This window comes from Macaca fascicularis, chromosome 20 (assembly GCF_037993035.2).
Source record: "Macaca fascicularis isolate 582-1 chromosome 20, T2T-MFA8v1.1".
Taxonomy (NCBI): Eukaryota; Metazoa; Chordata; class Mammalia; order Primates; family Cercopithecidae; genus Macaca; species Macaca fascicularis.
In genome coordinates, this window is record NC_088394.1 from 85641506 (window position 1) to 85659293 (window position 17788).

General features: G+C 61.4%; 2 protein-coding genes across 33 annotated transcripts in view; one reads left to right on the forward strand and one right to left on the reverse strand.

Annotated features, from left to right (window-relative positions):
• On the reverse strand, positions 1-13710 carry VPS9D1 (VPS9 domain containing 1). Of its 25 annotated transcripts, none has more exons than XM_074028101.1 (16): positions 13504-13710; positions 11449-11573; positions 11271-11346; positions 9122-9214; positions 8853-9015; positions 5561-5672; positions 5415-5477; positions 5009-5061; positions 4844-4931; positions 4247-4332; positions 3507-3931; positions 2676-2805; positions 2144-2352; positions 1763-1862; positions 1340-1444; positions 1-857 (listed from the first exon to the last, which is right to left on the reverse strand). In XM_074028101.1, the coding sequence occupies exons 4-16, from the start codon at positions 9177-9179 to the stop codon at positions 764-766; spliced, it is 1686 nt and encodes a 561-aa protein (XP_073884202.1). In that variant the 5' UTR covers positions 9180-9214; positions 11271-11346; positions 11449-11573; positions 13504-13710; the 3' UTR covers positions 1-763. The 25 variants fall into 25 exon arrangements, 24 of the variants coding, with proteins under 24 accessions (XP_073884202.1, XP_065393317.1, XP_073884201.1 ...); XM_065537245.1 differs by having other exon boundaries at positions 2676-2808; XM_074028100.1 differs by having other exon boundaries at positions 11446-11573.
• ZNF276 (zinc finger protein 276) overlaps positions 13233-17788 on the forward strand; it is a 20984-nt gene continuing 16428 nt past the window's right edge. For 5 of the 8 annotated variants that reach the window (XR_012429428.1, XR_012429426.1, XR_012429429.1 and 2 more), the window contains exons 1-4: positions 13233-14085; positions 14772-15075; positions 15378-15424; positions 15501-15950. Coding sequence is in view for 3 of the 8 variants with exons in the window: in XM_045382121.3 (XP_045238056.2) it covers positions 13884-14085; positions 14772-15075; positions 15378-15424; positions 15501-15950 (1003 nt within the window). In the remaining 5 variants the exon portion in view is untranslated. The remainder of the gene's footprint in view (positions 14086-14771; positions 15076-15377; positions 15425-15500; positions 15951-17788) is intronic. The other 3 variants (XR_012429427.1, XM_065537250.2, XM_074028110.1) reach the window with 1 other exon arrangement.

Consider the following 17788-nt stretch of genomic DNA (forward strand, 5'->3'; position numbering starts at 1 on the left):
GCACAGCAGTGACCTCTTTATTTCAGGCTGGGTGGGGGCAGCATGTGACAGTTAAAGAGGGCTGACCCTTGGGCTGCACGGACCTGGAGAAGATGCCCAGGGTCCCGGAATGTTCACGGCCCACAGGCAAGGTGAGCAAGGGGCAGGGAATGTCCTGGGCTCAGAGCCCTGGACCCCGCAGGGATGTCCCCGCCCATCAGCGAACAGCACAGCCTCCCACCAGGTGCACCCCGGGCACCAGCCGGCCCTTGTTCCTGATCCAGACAAGAAACTAGTTCATGGGGCTACAACTCCCCTTCTAGGGGTCACAGGGGACAGAAACTGGACTGCCGTCTCCACCGCTGGCTGGCTCAGGGACCCCTCTTCCCTGACGCTCCCCAGGAGCTGCCCCAGTGAGGCGCTGAGCAAACCCAGCCAGATGCTCATCGCTGAGCCCGCACCCACCGGAGCCCGCACCCACCGGAGCCCGCAGCTTCCCTTCTCGGGGCCTCTCTGACGCCTGCACAGGTGAGCAGGTTCCTCCTGGAGCTGATTCAGCCCCACTCTATTGGGGCAGAGGTGCCAACCCCAAGCTCCAGGGTTAGATGTGAGGTGGGGAAGGGGCAAGAGCCGGAGAGTACACCACAGTGGACAAGCCCCCGCCGTGTGCAGAGCAGCGTGAGGCTCCAGGATGGTCCTCAGTAGACCCCGTGGCTCTAGGTGCAGGAGAGATGGCCCTGGGAGGCGAGGCCGGGCCCTGCAGGGGCCCTGGGGTCTGGCTCTACTACTTGGCCAGGCCTCCCTGGGGCAGCAGCTCCACGTAGCTCAGGGCACTCTGCAGTGATGTCAGGCAGTAGCCCTCCTCTCCGATTAGGTACCTGCACGGATGGCAGGGGCAGCCGGTGTCATCTGGAGGAACAGAGGGACACCCCCGGCCCTCCAGACGGCAGTGTCTGCCCTCCCAGTTCAGGATCTGGGTGCTGAGGGTGTGCAGGTGGGGCTGTCAGGGCGGCTGGGCTAGAGGGGGCCTTTCCCAGCCACTCTGTGCTTGTCCTTGGACGGCAGAGCCAGGGATGCCCCTCCATCCCCTGACTGTCCCCTCCCCAGGCAGATGTTGCTTGGGGCAGCCCCCAGCTCCTGCTGTTGGGGAGAGGCTGAGCTAAGCGAAGGCACGGGACATGTGGCAGCAGGCACTCTGCAGGTAGACCCACAGGGGCTGTCCAAAGGCGTGGCTGTGACGGAGCCACACACTGCCCTCCCAGATGCCACTGACAACCACCGTTTAGGTTGAGGGATGAGGTCCCTGCTCTTCCCACACAGACCCCTGCCCTGCCCCCGCCCTGCCCCCGCCGGGCTCTACCCCTCATGGATGAACTCCTCCAGGGCTGCGCACTCTGACACCAGCTGAGGGAGGCCGCTCCTTAGCACCACGAAGGACAGGATGGGCAGCAGGTCATCGGCACCACTGTGGGGAGGGCACAGTGGCCGTGGGTTGGGGCCAGGGGCCTCTCACTCCACAAACCCAGCAGCTGTGGAGCCATCCTGGCCGTGCTGGCCGCAATCTCTGTGCCCTCCTGTCCCGAGGCACAGGAAGCCCCCTGGGTGTGGTGAGGCTGTCCCTAAACTGCACTGCGGAGCCAGGGCTGGGCCCACACGGCCCCTCCTGCTTGTACAGTGCAGCCGGCTGGCACGAGGCTAAGGGGCAGGAAGACAGTCCCTCCTGTGACCATTGCCTTTCTATGGCCCTTCCTCCCTGGCCATACCTCACCCTCCTGGGACTCACATGGCAGCTGCAGCGATGGGCTGGGGCCCGGCCTGGGGTGTGGCCTCCGGCGTGGGGCAGTAGTCTTCCGCGCAGACACAGATGACCCGCAGGGTCCGCACTGCACCACAGGCAGCGTTTCAGGAGCAGCCTGAGCCACCCCTGATACCTCGCCCACCCACCCGCCCACATCCTGGTGTGCAGGGCTGGGAAGAGCTGCGGTGACCCTGGGGACACTGCTGAGACTGGGAAGAGCTGCGGTGACCCTGGGGACACTGCTCAGACTCCACTTTGTCCTGGTCTCCCCCCTCCCCACCGGCACGTGACAACAGAAGCTCAGTGATGAAGACACAGGCTCCAGGTCACCTACTGGGATGGGAGCCTGCCCCTCCCCCTGCTGACCTATGCACTCCAGCTTCTTCTGGGGGCAGCTCTCCAGGACCAGCAGTCCAAGCTCCTGGGCCGCAGCGCAGTAGGGGTAGCCAATGGCCCCCTTGGCCTCAGGGTTCTGGGGGAGGAGCTTGGTGGGGATGCCAATGGCGGTGGGGGGTGCATTCCTGTAGAGCTCCATGCTCCTGCTCAGGGCAGCCTCCCGGGCTCGGTGCACACTCCTGGGGCAGAGAGAGACCAGGCTAAGCTGCCCCAGGGACCTTGCCCCAGGGACCTTGCCCCAGGGACAGAAGCAGGGCTGTGGCTGGAGCTCAGGCCTGGAGAAAACTGACGATGTATCCCAAGCAAAGAGCTCCAGTGTTCGCAAGACGCCAGGCACGGGAGGGTGCCCACAGTCCTACCTGCAAACTGGAAGCGCCTGAGGATGGCCTCAGGGAAAGCCACAGGCTAGGGGGCATTGAGGGGAGCAGACAGTGCCAGGGAGCAGGGCAGGCCTCCTGGGAGACACCAGGCCACACGAGTGGTTGTACGGCTGGGCCCATACCTGTACAGGGCCAGCAGCAGAGGCCACAGCGGGGAGAAAAAGGGCTCCTCAATGCATGCCAGGCAGCGGTCCTTGGAGGCAGCTGTGTTTAGGCCTTCAAAGGCCAGAAGGGTCAGCGAGAGCAGCCTGTCTGCTGGGAACAGAGCCAGACACGTCCACATAGGTTCCTCCCCTGCCGGGTCAAGTGGCTCTAAGCCATGGGGCCTTCTTCCGCCCAAGCAAGCTCTCTGAGAGGTAGACCAACTGGCGGTGTCCAGGAGCAGAGGGGAGAGGGCCCTGTTTGGTCCTCTTTCCACCGCCTTCAAGCCTCCTGCACCCACCCCCGACCCTCCTGGCCCAGGGCAGGGAGTCTGGGACCAGAAACTGAGAAAACACCGGAGAATGATCCTTTCTCAAAAGGGCCTTTACCCAAAACCGCAGGGACCAGGGGAGCCTTTAGAATCAACCCCTGTGGGTGGGGACCCTGGCCAAGTTCCTCAGTGTGTGGGCAGCACAGCGAGATCGCCGCTGGGGGGGCTGTCGGGGGCCCTCACTGGTTCTTAGAAAACTCTAGGCCGGGCGCGGTGGCTCACGCCTGTAATCCCAGCACTTTGGGAGGCCGAGGTGGGCAGATCACCTGAGGTCATGAGTTTGAGACCAGCTTGACCAACATGGTGAAACCCCGTCGCTACCAGTCTATTTCCAAAATGAGAAGGGCTGAGGCGTAGGCTGGTGGACATGAGTCTGATCAGAGGCTCTGATTGACAGACCCTTCCCCAAACAAGCTTGAAATGGACCAGCAAGCAGGGGTGGAGAGCTGCGGCTGCTCTCCCAGGGAGGGCCTGGCCTCACCGATGGCGTTGTGGATCTCCTCCACCGCGCTCTTCAGCTGCTGCAGCTGGGGCTCCGGCTGCACCCCACGGCCCTGGCCCTGCCGCTCAGACGTCCCCAGGAACTGCTCCAGGTCCTCGAATGAGCTGTCCTTGTCCGGCAATCCAGATGCGGTGTCCCCCAGGGGCGAGGGAGGCCCCACGGGGCCGGGCTGGAGTGGGGGCGTGGGGGGGCAGTCCTGGGGCCGCGGGGCCGCGCTGGGCTCGGGCGGGGATAGCATGCAATGGAGGCTCTGCGAGGGCCGCAGCCGTCGGCTTCCGGGGTTGGGGGTCGGGGGGCAGCAGCCCGGGGCTGGCGCGGCTGCTCTGCTCACGGCGGGGTACAGGGCGCTGTACACGGCGCACTGCAGCCGCCTCAGGAGCTGCGCGATCGGGTGGTCGGGGAGGCTGCGGGAGAGGAGGGCGTGAGAACGCGGCCAGCCCCGGCCTCCCCGTGGCATCCACAGGCGCTGCGCTACGCCCGGTTTCAGAGAAGTGACTCGCGTTACCTCCTGACAGTGAATGTTGGAAAGTCTGCCCCCGCCCGCGCTGGGGAGGTTAGAGAAGCCGAGAACCGCCCTCGGCGCAAAGGGAGCTGCGGTGTCCACGTGGCCGGGGCACAGGGTCCCTGGGTCAGTCCAGCCCCTCTCCGGCACCTGGCACCAGGGAGAGGCGCCCAAGGCCGGTGCGCAGGGGCTCTGCGGGGCCTGAAGGCCCAGCTACCTGAGCAGGTGTGAGACCAGGCTGGTCACGAGTGACAGGTCCCCCGGGCTCCTCTTGAGCTTGGCCTTCCAGTGCTTCGGCCAGTCCTATGGGACAAGTGGCCTTGAAGGAAAGCACAGTGGGTCCGCCACGACCGGACGCGCCTCATCTCCCACCAATGCCGACCCCTAGAGACTGTGGGAGCCCGTCCTGGGTGCAAGAAACCCAGCGCCAGCGCCCCGCCCCCGCCCCCACCCACACCTGAAGGAGACCTTAGGTGAACCTGGCCCTGCTCCCTTGCTGGGACCTCCCACGCTGGGACCCTCCCACGCGACCCCTGGTCTGGCCCCCTCGCTAAACCCCGCCCCCACGCAGCCCTGGCCCCGCCCCTCGCTGGGCCCTCCCACTCTGCTCTGGCCCCGCCCCCTCACTGGGCCCTCCCACGCGGCTCTGGCCCCGCCCCCTCACTGGGCCCTCCCACGCGACTCTGGCCCCGCCCCCTCACTGGGCCCTCCCACGCGACTCTGGCCCCGCCCCTCACTAGACCCTCCCACTCGGCTCTGGCCCCGCCCCCTCGCCGGGATCCTCCTACAAAGCCTGGGCCGGAGGGGGACGCACGTGGTCCTGCTCGTACTCCAGGACGGCGGCGTAAAGGGCCCGCTGCTCCCGTTCCTCCGGGGTCAAGGCGACCTGGCTGCAAAACCTCCTGGGGAGAAAGGCACGTGGTGGGTCCCCGGGCCAGGCCCTCCCCGCCGCCGCCCCAGGGGCGGGTAGGAATCCCACCTGTTGGCGGCCTCCTGGAGCCGCAGCCGGCGCTCCTCCATCTTTCTCTGGAGCTGGGTGCAGAGTCAAGGGGCCGAGCGTCGGATCTGAGCGGGCCCTCGGTTCCCAACCCCGTCCCACACCCCGAGAGGCCGAGACGTCACAGGGACCCCCCCCCCAATGAGGGGCTGTCCCCAGGTGAGGCTTCTGGGGCAGAAGGTAGCCTGCGCTCAAGCCAGGAGAGCCGAGCCAGAGAGCCTGGGGGATGGGGGTGAGGACCTTCCCCTGAGGCCATGCCTCTGCAAAGCGGGAAGCCCCTCAGCCCTGTACCCCGACCCTGGAACCTCCGCCCCCCTCGCTGTCCCCTTCTCTGCCCTTGGCTCAAAGCCACACCGAGTTTCCCCTCGGGTGAGGTCAGAAAGGGTGCTGTCTCCTCCCGGGCTTTGGCGATCACTAGGTTCTCCATCATCTGCCGCTGTAGAGAGAGGGTCTGGGCGGGGAAGGAGGGAGTAAGACCGACGCCCCCCACAGCCCGCGCCGACGCCCCCCAGGCCCTCTGCAGCCCGCACTCACTAGGGACGTCTTCTGCATGGCCTGGCTGGGGTCTAGCCGGGCCATTCGGGCCTCATACGCAGCCTTCAGCTTCTGATTCTGCAGGGAGGCCTCCTCCAGTGGCGTCAGCTCTCTGGAAATGTGACAGAGCTGCTGTCTAGACCTCTAGACCCCAGGAAGCCCAGTGGTGTCTGGCCACCAGAGGAGCCTCTCTCATCCTCCCGGATTGCTCTGAGGCCAGGAGGTGAGGAGGAAGAGGAGGGGAGCTATCTGGCCTGGGCTGCAACATCTGCCCCTTCTTGCTTCCTCTTCCAAAACCCAGATTTTGGCCAGGTGCAGTGGCTCCTGCCTGTAATCCCAGCACTTTAGGAGGCTGAGGCCAGGTGGATCACCTGAGGTCAGGAGTTCGAGACCAGCCTGGCCAACATGGTGAAAGCCCATCTCCACTAAAAATACAAAAATTAGTGGACTTGATGGTGCACGCTTGTAATCCCATCTACTCGGGAGGCTGAGGCAGAACTGCTTGATCCCGGGAGGCGAGGTTGCAGTGAACCGAAATCTGGCCGCTGCACTTGAGCCGGGGTGATAGAGCGAGATTCTGTCTCAAAAAACCAAAACCAAAACAAAAAACGTTAACAACAACAACAACAAAAAAAACAGGTTTTGGTATTGCCAGGACTTTTGGCTTTTCAAGAGAAGCTGGACCACTGGACTTCTATGGAGATTAGTTATACGTGTTTGGCAACAGCATGAATCCTGTTAAAGCACGCTTGTGCAACAACCCGAGGGCTGGATGACTTTGAATGTGGCCCAACACAAATTCCTAAACTTCCTTAAAACATCACTGGGGGCCGGGAACAGTGGCTCATGCCTGTAATCCCAGCACTTTGGGAGGACAAGGCGGGCAGATCACGAGGTCAGGAGATTGAGACCATCCTGGCTAACATGGTGAAACCCAGTCTCTATTAAAAATACCAAAAATTGGCCGGGCGTGGTAGCACGTGCCTGCATGCCAGCCTGGATGACAGAGACTGTGTCTCAAAAAAAAAAAACAAAAAAACAAAAAAACCCTGTTTTTGCAATTTTTTTTGTTTGTTTTTTTGAGACAGAGTCTCATTCTGTTGCTCAGGTTGGAGTGCAGTGGCACAGTCTCGGCTCACTGAAACCTCCGCCTCCCGGGTTCAAGTGATTCTCCTGCCTCAGCTTCCCAAGTAGCTGGGACTACAGGTGTGCGCCACCACGCCCGGCTAATGTTTATAGTTTCTAGTAAAGATGGGGGCGTCATCATGTTGGCCGGGCTGATCTCGAACTCGTGACCTCAGGTAATCCGCCTGCCTTGGCTTTCCAAAGTGCTGGATGACAGGCATGAGCCACTGAGCCCGGCCTTGCAATTTTTTTTTAAAACTCATCGGCTATCGTTAGTGTTAATGTGTTTTATGTGTGGCCTAAGACAGTTCTTCCAGCGCGGCCCAGGGAAGGTAACAGATTGGACACCGCTGCTTTAAAGGCACTATATGGGTCAAACGGCTAGAGCAGTCTGTGACCCGTGAAAGGAAGAAGCGTTCTGCCTCCCTTAGACAGCTCCTAACAGCCACTCCACCTTGAAAGCTTCCGTCCCTCTTACCTTCCTACTGTCAGGGACAGTAGAGGGTGGTGGTGGGGACAAGGAGGAGGAAAGACAGAGCCTGGCTCCTGGCCACCCTGCCCTGAAGCCACACTTGCAGAAACGAGGTGACTGGGAAGCCAGGCGCCACCACAGCAGGGACAGAGTGGGCCCTTCTTGTCTCTCCCACTTGGGATTCATTGGGCTTTTTGCATTTGTGTCTGTATTTTTCATCATGATGTTCTAGACAACTGTCTGCCATTCTAACGTCTAATAATGCCTCTCTCCCATTTTCTTTCTGGAACTCCAGTGAACACGTTAGGCTTTCCATCTCTCTCTTTTTGTATGTGTGTGACATAGTCTCACTCTGTCACCCAGGCTGGAGTGCACTGGTATGATCTAGGTTCATGGCAACCTCCGCCTCCTGGGTTCAAGCGATTCTCCTGCCTCAGCCTCCCTAGTAGCTGGGACTACAGGCACCCGCCACCACGCCCGGCTTTTTTTTTTTTTGAGACAGAATCTCGCTCTGTCGCCCAGGCTGGAGTGCAGTGGCCGGATCTCAGCTCACTGCAAGCTCCGCCTCCCGGGTTCCCGCCATTCTCCTGCCTCAGCCTCCCGAGTAGCTAGGACTACAGGCGCCCACCACCTCGCCCGGCTAGTTTTTTGTATTTTTTTTTAGTAGAGACGAGGTTTTACCGTGTTAGCCAAGATGGTCTCGATCTCCTGACCTCGTGATCCGCCCGTCTCGGCCTCCCAAAGTGCTGGGATTACAAGCTTGAGCCACCGCGCCCGGCCAATTTTTGTATTTTTAGTAGAGACGGGGTTTCACCATATTGGCCAGGCTGGTCTCGAACTCCTGACCTTGTGATCCGCCCGCCTTGGCCTCCCAAAGTGCTGGGATTACAGGCGTAAGCCACTGCGCCCAGCTCCATCTCTTGTTTTCTGTCTTTAATTTTTGTTTCTGTGATTCATTCTGGATATCTTTTGACCTTTTTTCCAATACATGAATTTGCTCTTCAGCTATGTCTGCTATGCTATTATAAACTTGTCTGCTCACTTTTGTACGTATGCATGTACTTAGACATATATATGTAATTTATTCTTGTTCCCAGCTAATTTTTTTTTTTATTAGAGTCTCGTTTTGTTGCCCAGGCTGGAGTGCACTGGCACCATTACGGCTGCACCCTCAACCTGTCAGGCTCAAGTGAGCCTCCCACCCTCCCACCTCAGCCTCCCTAGTAGCTGGGACTACAGGGGCACACCACTATGCCTAATTTTTTTTTTTTTTTGAGATGGCGTTTTGCTCTTGTTGCCCAGGCTGGAATGCAATGGCGTGATCTTGGCTCACTGCAACCTCCACCATCCAGACTCGAGTGATTCCCCTGACTCAGTCTCCCAAGTAGCTGGGATTACAGGTGCACGCCACCACAGCCAGCTAATTTTTGTATTTTTAGTAAAGACAGGGTTTCCCCACGTTGGCCAAGCTGGTCAGGAACTCCTGACCTCAGGTGATCTGCTCGCCTCGGCCTCCCACAGTGCTGGGATTACAGGCGTGAGCCACCGTGCCCAGCCTGCATTTGGCTGTATCAGGCAAGAGGATATTCCCATTCCGGGACTCATTTTTTAAAAATTCACTGTGATCACCTCATTTTCCTCAGCCTCAAAAACCCAATCCCAGGCTCAGCCCAACTCCCGTCTTGCCCATCTTACTTCTTAGAGCTTTGTGACTCTGCCCCCTGAAGCTTCTGGAAGATCTCGGGTGGCAGAAAAGGAGAGAGCTTCCCTCCCTCGTCGGAGTAGACGCGGCGGTGTCTGCCGGCAGGCTGGGGGATGGGAGCAGCGGCAGGCATGGTTGGCTTCAGGCGTGTTTTCCCTGCAAGCCATCGGTAGCCAGAGGTCAAGCGGTGGGCCCACATCCCACAGAGGAGATGCAGGCTTGGGGGATGCCCCAGGAGAGCCGCCTACTGCAGGAGACCCACCAAGCTTGGTGGCCGTTGACTGGGCCCTCTCCAGACACTGCTGCGCTAGCTTCAGCATCTTGGAGGTGTCCGGGGGCACAGTCTCCCTAGCTTCTGGAGGAGGGACAAGAAGGCTGGTCACAGTTGGCTCTATCACCGTTACCTATTGCTGAGATAAAATGAGGCAATGGAAAAGCCAGGCAAGCCCACTGCCCCCCAACCCCTCACTGCCCCTGGGCAAGCCCACTGCCCCCCCATCCCCCACTGCCCCCCATGGACCCTGGGCAAGCCCACTGCCCCTTCCACTCCCCACTGACCCCGGGCAAGCCGACTCCCTCATGGACTCCAGGCAAGCCCCCTGCCCCACCGTGGACCCCGGGCAAGCCCCCCCACCCACTCATCTCTAATCATCTGCCCTGGTTTTGCCTCCTGAGCCTGCTAAGTCTGTGTGTCCCTCATCAAGGCCTGTCAGAGCCTAGACCCTAAATGGGAAGTGGCTGTTTTACAGAGACAAGGACGTGCTGAGGGGAACTGCCTCACCCGTCTCCCACTGGCTGTGTCCCTAAAGTCCTTCCTTCCTGTAGGCTTGGCATGGAGCACCTCTGCATGTGACCACGGGCCTGCTCACACAGCCCTTCTGCACACGTGGGAGCTGCCTCTGTGACTCACCCCTGGACCCACTGCCCCAGCGCCTGACCCACCTCCCTGCTGCCTTTCACAGAAAACTTCTCACAGACTCCCATTTTCTTATCTGGCCCCGATTTCGGAAACTGCCCTTACCCATCCCCACCTTGCCAGATACGGTGGGCCACAGGCGTTCCTCTGTCTTCTGGGACTTTGCTCTCCCCAGGGGATCCTCTGCCACTCCTCCACCCAACTCCTCAATCTTGGAGCGCCAGAGCTCAGCTGAGCTCACTGGTTCCCTAGGGAGCTGGGGCAACTGTTAGCTCCCCCTGACCTCTGTGCTCCTATGTCCAGTGGCTGGTGGCCCCCTCAAACTTAATGTGTTCATCATGGAACTTTCTGTTCCCCCCCTCGCCAGTCTGCTCCTGTCACCATGTGCCTCCTGCAAGTCTATTCTGTTCCACCCTCAGGACACATCTCCAGACCGTTTACTGCTCCCATCCTGGGTGGTCCGGCCACTGCCATCCTCAGTCCTCACCTGAGGCTCCGCTTCCAGGCTGGTCTCTCCCTCAAAGCCTCTTCAAGTTTTCCTTCACACCAGAACAGCCCCAGTTCCACCCAAGGCATGCACACAGCCCCACCCCGCCCACTCCTATTTCAGGGCCTTTGCACACCCCACTGTTGGAATGCTGCCCCACCTCTGTGCCACTCACTGGAGCCAGTGTCTTGCCACACCCCAATCTCCATCCTCTTACCCACAACACTCGTCCCTTCCTGCCACTATATCACACTGAGTGTGGGCCGGTCCACCTGCTACAGATGGTCAGGCTGGAAGGACACAGGAGCCCCCCCCGAAGCCTGGCACTCATCAATGGCTCGGCTGCCCACAATTTTTTTTTTTGAGATGGAGTTTGGCTCCGTCACCCAGGCTGGAGTGCAGTGGTGTGATCTTGGCTCACGGCAAGCTCTGCCTCCCAGGTTCACGCCATTCTCCTGCCTCAGCCTCCCGAGTAGCTGGGACAACAGGTGCCTGCCACCACACCCGGCTTTTTTGTATTTTTAGTAGAGACAGGGTTTGACCGTGTTAGCCAGGATGGTCTCGATCTGTTGACCTTGTGATCCACCTGCCTCGCCTCCCAAAGTAGTAGGATTACAGGCGTGAGCCACCGCGCCCAGCCTAGGCTGCCCACAATTTGTCCAGCATGGAGGGAGCAGCAGGCCTTAGCCATGACTTTTTTCTTTTTTTTTTTGAAAAGGACTTTCGCTGTTGTTGCCCAGGCTGGAGTACAATGGGGTGATCTCGGCTCACTGCAGCCTACGCCTCCTGGGTTCAAGTGATTCTTCTGCCTCAGGCTCCCGAGTAGCTGTGATTACAGGTGCCCGCCACCACGGCCAGCTACTTTTTGTATTTTTAGTAGAGACGGGGCTTCGCCACGTTGGCCAGGCTGGTCTCGAACTCCTGACCTCAGGTGATCCGCCCGCCTCTGCTTCCCACAGTGGTGGGATTACAGGCATGAGCCACCGCGCCCGGCCGGCTGAGCCGTACCTTTAGTGGTTTCCACTTCTTCCAGTAACGCCTGGGAGATATAGTGGATGGTCCTCAGGTATTCTGTGTATGCCTCCTGTGTCCAGGAAAGAGAACAGTGGGGTCAGGCCTGTGGAGGGAAGTGACTCCATCATTCCTTCCGGATCCCCTTGTGGGATAAGCAAGGAACACCCACCACCTGCTTATCTCTGAGATACACCAGAGACACTGAGCCTGCAGTGGTTGGCTGCAGCCGGAACACGGTTTTCTGCCTGGGGCACAGGCAGCATCACTGCTCTGCAGACTTGGAAAACACATCAGAACCTGAGAGAGAGAGAGAGCCAGGGACGAGCTGGACCTCACTTTCTCCTCTCACTGCCTTTCTCTCCAGCACAGGAACTGATGTTCTCATTCAGTGGGCCTGGGGAAGTGACCTCAGCAGTTTGCTGTCATTTTTCACTCTATGCGGCGTTTCCTTCTTGTGCAACTCAAGGGTGATTCACTCAGTGGCTTAAAAAAATACTTCCTGAGAGGATAAAGGGAGTGATACTGGAAGTTTTCAAATCACTTCCCGGCTTAAGTTCTGAGAAATCCCTTTCCCAGAACCCCTGAGTTACGTATTCCCAGTGTACACAGGAGCCTAGAACATGTGACTGTTACGTTTCAAGGCCGTGTGACCCCTCTGACGAGGTGCAGGTCATCGGAACCACATTATGGTGGTTTGTTTTGCTGAGACAGAGTCTCACTCTGTCGCCCAGATTGGAGGACAGTAGCAGGATCTCGAGTCACTGCAACCTCCGCCTCCCGGATTCAAGTGATTCTCCTACTCAGCGTCCCAAGTAGCTAGGATTACAGGTGTGCACTGCCACGCCTGGCTAATTTTTGTATTTTTAGTAGAGACGGGGTTTCACCGCGTTGGCCAGGCTGGTCTCGAACACCTGACCTCAGGTGATCTGCCGCCTAGGCCTCCTAAAGTGTTAGGATTACAGGCGTGAGCGACCGCGCCCAGCAATATGGTGTGTTTGTTTCATCCCCAGCTGTTAAGTTACCTATCTTTAAATCTACGCCTCAGAGAAAAAGACAAAATACAATCCAGGCAGGATTTCTGACTTGTGGAGGCACCTGCTGCCCTAAAAACCAACTTGGGGAAAGCGGCAGATTCAGGAACGAGGCCTCTCCTAGGCACAGGCAGGCTCCTTCCTTCCGTGGGCAGCCGGGCGTGGCTGAGCCGGCTTCTCTACCTGGTCGCCAACCTTAGATTCGGCCCCATCTCAGAAACGGGCCACACCCCTCCGGCCTGCTTTTCCTTTCTAAGGCGACTGCAAAGTCTCACAAACGAGCGGGCATGTGGCCTTCTCTGGATTCCGTCCCCTGTGGCAACCGGATTAAATCTACCATCTCTGCCCAGAAAAGTGCACGAACGCATGGACCTGCTCGTCACACGGGTTTTGGAAGGTGGCCTGGGGACTCTCCCGCTGCATCTCAACAGCTGGAGCCCAGGCTCTCATGCGCCGGCTCAGCGAGCGGACTGCAAAGCCGAGACCGGCAGGATCTGAGCTGTCCAAGGTCACTGCACGCCGGGCTGCGCCCCGCCCCCGTCCTCGCCCGGGAACCGCGGGGGGTCCCCGTTGGCGCCTGCCCCCGCGTCCCCAGCCCGAGCCGGCCCAGTCCTCGCCCTCCCGGGGCGGGGGTCCCTCCAGGGGCCACCCTCGGCGGCCAAGCCCCGCCCCCGCCCCGCCTCACCCGGGGCCGGTTGCCGGTGTCCAGCTCGATGGCCCCGTTGGCCAACTTCATGGCGCTCTGCAGCGGCTTCACCGTGCCGTCCCCGGCCGCAGCGGCCATGGCGCCGGGCGGGGGAGGCGGCGGCGGTAGCCGAGGGGCGGGGCGGGCGCCCGGGAGCCCGGAACGCAGCCGGCGCGGGTGCGGGAGCCGCCGGAGCGGCGGACCGCCGGAAGGGACGCGGCCGCACTTCCGGCGATGGGCCCCCTCCGCGCGTACTTCGGGCCCCACGGGTGTTAGTGGCGGGGGTGGCAGAGCTAGGGCGGGTTGTCGCGACCGGGCCGGGCCCCTTCGCCGTCTCTAGATGGGGCTGGCGGGAAGGGTCCCTCACGGAGTTGCCAAGGGCGTCTAACCGCAGCAGCCAGGCCCCTGTCTACGTGAGACCCCGGCCCCCGTCCCCTCTGCAGCCCGCCCGCCACCTGCGCGCCGCGTGGCCTCCGCCGGCGCCTGCCCGCCCCGCGCCTCCGTCTCTCACGGTAAGAGGCGGGGAGGGCCGCGTCGCCTCTCCCTGGAGGGCTCGTCGTGAGGTCTCGGCGAGCCCCTCCGCCCAGCGCCCCGCCCCAGGCCAGCGCTCCATTGGCGGCAGCGGCGGGCACAGCCGCTCTCGGGCCGGAGAGGGGAGCGGGTACGAGCGGGGGCGCTGGCACCGCGCGTGGAACCTCGGCCGCGGGGTCCCGCCCCTGGCCCCTGGCCCGCCCCGCCCGCCTCGCTTGGCTTCTCGCTCCGCCCCTCGCCCGCCCCGCCTCGCTTCCAGCGCGCCGAGCGGAGCCGAACGCCGGGTCCTCCAGGAACCTCGAGACGGGCCGAGCGGGGCCGGGCAGCGCCCGCGGGGTTCTCCTGGCGTCCTCCGCTGCCATGAAGCGGGACCGGCTGGGCCGCTTCCTGTCCCCTGGGGCGGCCCGGCAGCGCGGGGCCTCGGGCGGCGGCGGCGGCGGCCGTGCTCGGGGCCGCCCTTCCCTCAGCGGCGGGTCGAGGGTGGACGGGGCGACGGCGCGGCGCGCCTGGGGCCCGGTTGGGCACTGCGGGGACGCGGGCGAGGACGGCGTGGACGAGGCAGGTGGGTCCACGGCCCGGGCGTGGCGGGCGGGGGTCGCGGCGGGGACTGCGCGTGGGCGGAGCTGCACTGACGCCCGGAAGCGGCGCGGCCTCCCCTCCACCCGGCCGAGCGCGCAGCGGACTCGGGGCTGCGTCTGGATAGGCGCTGGGCGGCCGGCTCGGTTTTCCCCGTGCTCCGTGGCGCTGGCGTCGCCGGCCCGGCCTCCCCGGCCGCGGGCTCGGTCAGAAGGGACCCGGCGTGAGGAGCAATGTCACCGCGGGCAGGTCGCCCTTGGGCGCCCGCGCGTGGGAATCGCCCTCTCCGGCTTCGTGTTCTCCGGGAGCAGGAAAGGAGGCGGCACCTGCACTTGGCAGACAGGAAACCGCGGCGTTTCCTGGAGGGCGCAGCGCCGTCCCCGGGTCTCGCGGTCGCTGGGAGGAGGGTGCAGTTCCAGGTTTCACTCGTGAAGCTGTTTCGCTGGGAGGCTTCAGAGGCCTTTGAAATTTGAAAGATTTCTTGGACCAGCGGCCGCATCCCCCACAGGGCGGCTCGTCCCGCCTAGAGCCGCGCGCCCGAGCCGCTTGCTGTGTCCGGGGGCCGCGCGGAGGGCGATGCAGGCGCTGCCCTCGAACCTGGAGTCCGGGACGCCCCGTGCTCGGGAGCCTCCGCCTTTGCCGGCTGCTAACACTTTCTGCCGCTCTGTGCAGGAGCAGGCCGGGCTCTCGCCATGGGTCACTGTCGCCTCTGCCACGGGAAGTTTTCCTCGAGAAGCCTGCGCGGCATCTCGGAGAGGGCGCCTGGAGCGAGCGTGGAGAGGCCGTCCGCAGAGGAGCGCGTGCTCGTCAGGGACTTCCAGCGCCTGCTGGGGGTGGCTGTCCGCCAGGACCCCGCCTTATCTCAGTTTGTCTGCAAGAGCTGCCACGCCCAGTTCTACCAGTGCCACAGCCTCCTCAGGTCCTTCCTGCAGAGGGTCAACGTCTCCCCGACGGGTCGCCGGAAGCCTTGTGCAAAGTACGCCCGAGTCTGTTGAGGGCACGTTCAGGCTGTCAGCACTGCAGTGTGACGGGTGCTGAGAGAGGGACAGGGCATGCCTTGGCGGCAGCCTCTGGGTGGCGGGAATGGGCCATGCCCAGGCTCGGTGTGAATAGGCCTGGGATTGGTGTGGAGAGACGAACTGGGAGGAGCTGGGGTGAGGGAAGAGAAGGTTACCTATGGGGACCGCTGAGGTTTGAGACCTTGAGAGGGTCCCGTACCACACGCGCTGTGAACCTGCGCCTGCTTGTCCTGCTCATGGCCACACTGATCCTTTGCAGGGTCGGTGCCCAGCTCCCAGCAGGGGCAGAGGAGGGAGCGTGTCTGGGTGAGTCCTCCCCCGGTGGAGGGTGGGCTGGGTGCCCACCAGCCATGGAGCTGACATATCTGTTGACTCTCTGCAGTGGATCTGATCACGTCAAGCCCCCAGTGCTTGCACGGCTTGGTGGGATGGGTGCACGGACACGCGGCCAGCTGCAGGGCCCTGCCCCACCTTCAGAGGACACTGTCCTCTGAGTACTGTGGCGTCATCCAGGCCGTGTGGGGCTGCGACCAGGGCCACGACTACACCATGGACACCAGCTCCAGCTGCAAAGCCTTCTTGCTGGACAGTGCGCTGGCGGTCAAGTGGCCATGGGACAAGGAGACGGCGCCACGGCTGCCCCAGCACCGAGGGTGGAACCCTGGGGATGCCCCTCAGACCTCCCAGGGTAAAGGGACAGGGACCCCAGTTGGGGCTGAGACCAAGATTCTGCCCAGCACGGATGAGGCCCAGCCTCCTTCGGACAGCGACGCGGTGGGGCCCAGGTCGGGCTTCCCACCTCAGCCAAGCCTGCCCCTCTGCGGGGCCCCAGGTAGGAGGCACCTCTTGCTGGTGCTAGACCAGGATCTGTGCTCCTCAGCCGGGCAGGGTTTTCTGCAGAAAGTGGATGTCTCCACTGCTCTAGGTGGTGGCCGGAGCGCGGTGTGAGAAGGAACAGAGCTTGGGGCTTCGACCTGCGGCTGCTCACCACAGCCAGAGAGCAGGGAGGGGCGGCCGGCCTGTCTCGGCCTCTTGCTCTGTGAGCAGGGCTTTGTTCCAGCAGTTTCTGTGGCTCATCAGCCATCTAGTCTTCCTCTAAGCTTGTGCTTGGGGCTGAGGGGACTGAGGAAGAAAAGAATGGGGCCTTGTCTGTGGACGTGGGAGAAGAGAATGGCCATTGCCTCTGTGGCTGCTGCCCTGGGCCAGCTGCAGGTCATTTCCTGGCGCTCAGCCAGCCGCCTGGTGACACCCTGGCGTGGGCCAGTGTGGCGCAGCTTTCTCTGCTGACAGGCTGAGGGGAACACAAGGCCCTTGTTTGGGCCCCAGAACCCTTAGCACTGTGGGCTGGTGCAGCTGCTTCTGGATGTTGTGTTAGGAGGGCTGGGGCCAGTTTCCCTCCGGCCTCTTGTCGTGCGTGTGGTCTGCGTATCTGTCCCCACCTGGGCACTCAGCCTCCACCTTGAGTCCTCAGGGGAGCTTCCAAAAAACGTAGCTACCTGTTATCCTAGACTTTGGGAGGCTGAGGTGGGCGGATCACTTGAGGTCCGGAGATCAAGACTAGCCTGGCCAACATAGCAAAACCCCATCACTAATAAAAATACAAAAACTAGCTAGGCATGGTGGTGGGCACCTGTAATCCCAGGTACTCTGGAGGCTGAGGCATGAGAATCACTTGAGCCTGGGAGGCAGAGGTTGCAGTGAGCCGACATCGCACTGCTGTACTCCAGCCTGGGCGACAGAGCAAGACTCCGTCTCAAACAAAAACTCAGCTACCCAGATAGTTCAGAAAGATACGGGTGCACAGATGAGACAGTGTGGTTTGGGGGCCTTGGGTAGGAACAGGATTGTGAGTGTCACGTCTTAGAGCTGCTTGGTTTTTAAACTTGTATGCAGTATGTTGACAACAATACTACCTCTTTACCTATCTTTGTATGTATTTTTGTGACAGAGTCTCGTTCTGTAGCCCAGGTTGGAGTGCAGTGGTGCGATCTTGGTTCACTGCTACCTCTGCCTCCCGGGTCTTGGTTCAAGCATTTCTCCTGCCTCAGCCTGCCGAGTATCTGGGATTACAGGCACGCGTCACCACGCCCAGCTAATTTTTGTATTTTTAATAGAGACGGGGTTTCACCATGTTGGCCAGGCTGGTCTCGAACTCCTGACCTTGTGATCCACCTGCCTCGGCCTCCCAGAGTGCTGGGATTACAGGTGTGAGTCACTGCGCCCGGCCGAGAACAATACTGTTTAAAGCTTATTTTAGGCCAGGTGCAATGGCTCACGCCTGTAATTCCAGCACTCTGGGAGGCTGAGGCGGGCGGATTGTGAGGTCAGGAGATTGAGACCAGCCTGGCTAACATGGGGAAACCCTGTCTCTACTAAAAACAACAAAAAACTAGCCGGGCGTGGTGGCAGGCGCCTGTAGTCCCAGCTACCCTGGAGGCTGAGGCAGGAGAATGGCATGAACCCTGGAGGCGGAGCTTGCAGTGAGCCAAGATCGCACCACTGCACTCCAGCCTGGGTGACAGAGCGAGATTCCGTCTCAAAAAAAAAAAAAATTAGCTGGGCGTGCTGATGGGCACCTGTAGTCCCAGCTACTCGGGAGGCTGAGGCAGAAGAATCGCTTGACCCTGGGTGGCGGAGATTACAGTGAGCTGAGATCCTGCCACTGCGCTC

What these genes read in the sequence shown, in the direction of transcription:
- VPS9D1 (XM_045382108.2), bottom strand. Translation starts at nt 13,091, where the DNA reads ATGGCCGCTGCGGCCGGGGACGGCACGGTGAAGCCGCTGCAGAGCGCC. An exon ending in GTCAACGGCCACCAAGCTTG is followed by an intron (nt 9,016 to 9,121) that starts GTGGGTCTCCTG and finishes GATGGCTTGCAG; the next exon opens with GGAAAACACGCCTGAAGCCA. An exon ending in CTGCTGCTGGCCCTGTACAG is followed by an intron (nt 2,353 to 2,675) that starts GTATGGGCCCAG and finishes TCTCTGCCCCAG; the next exon opens with GAGTGTGCACCGAGCCCGGG.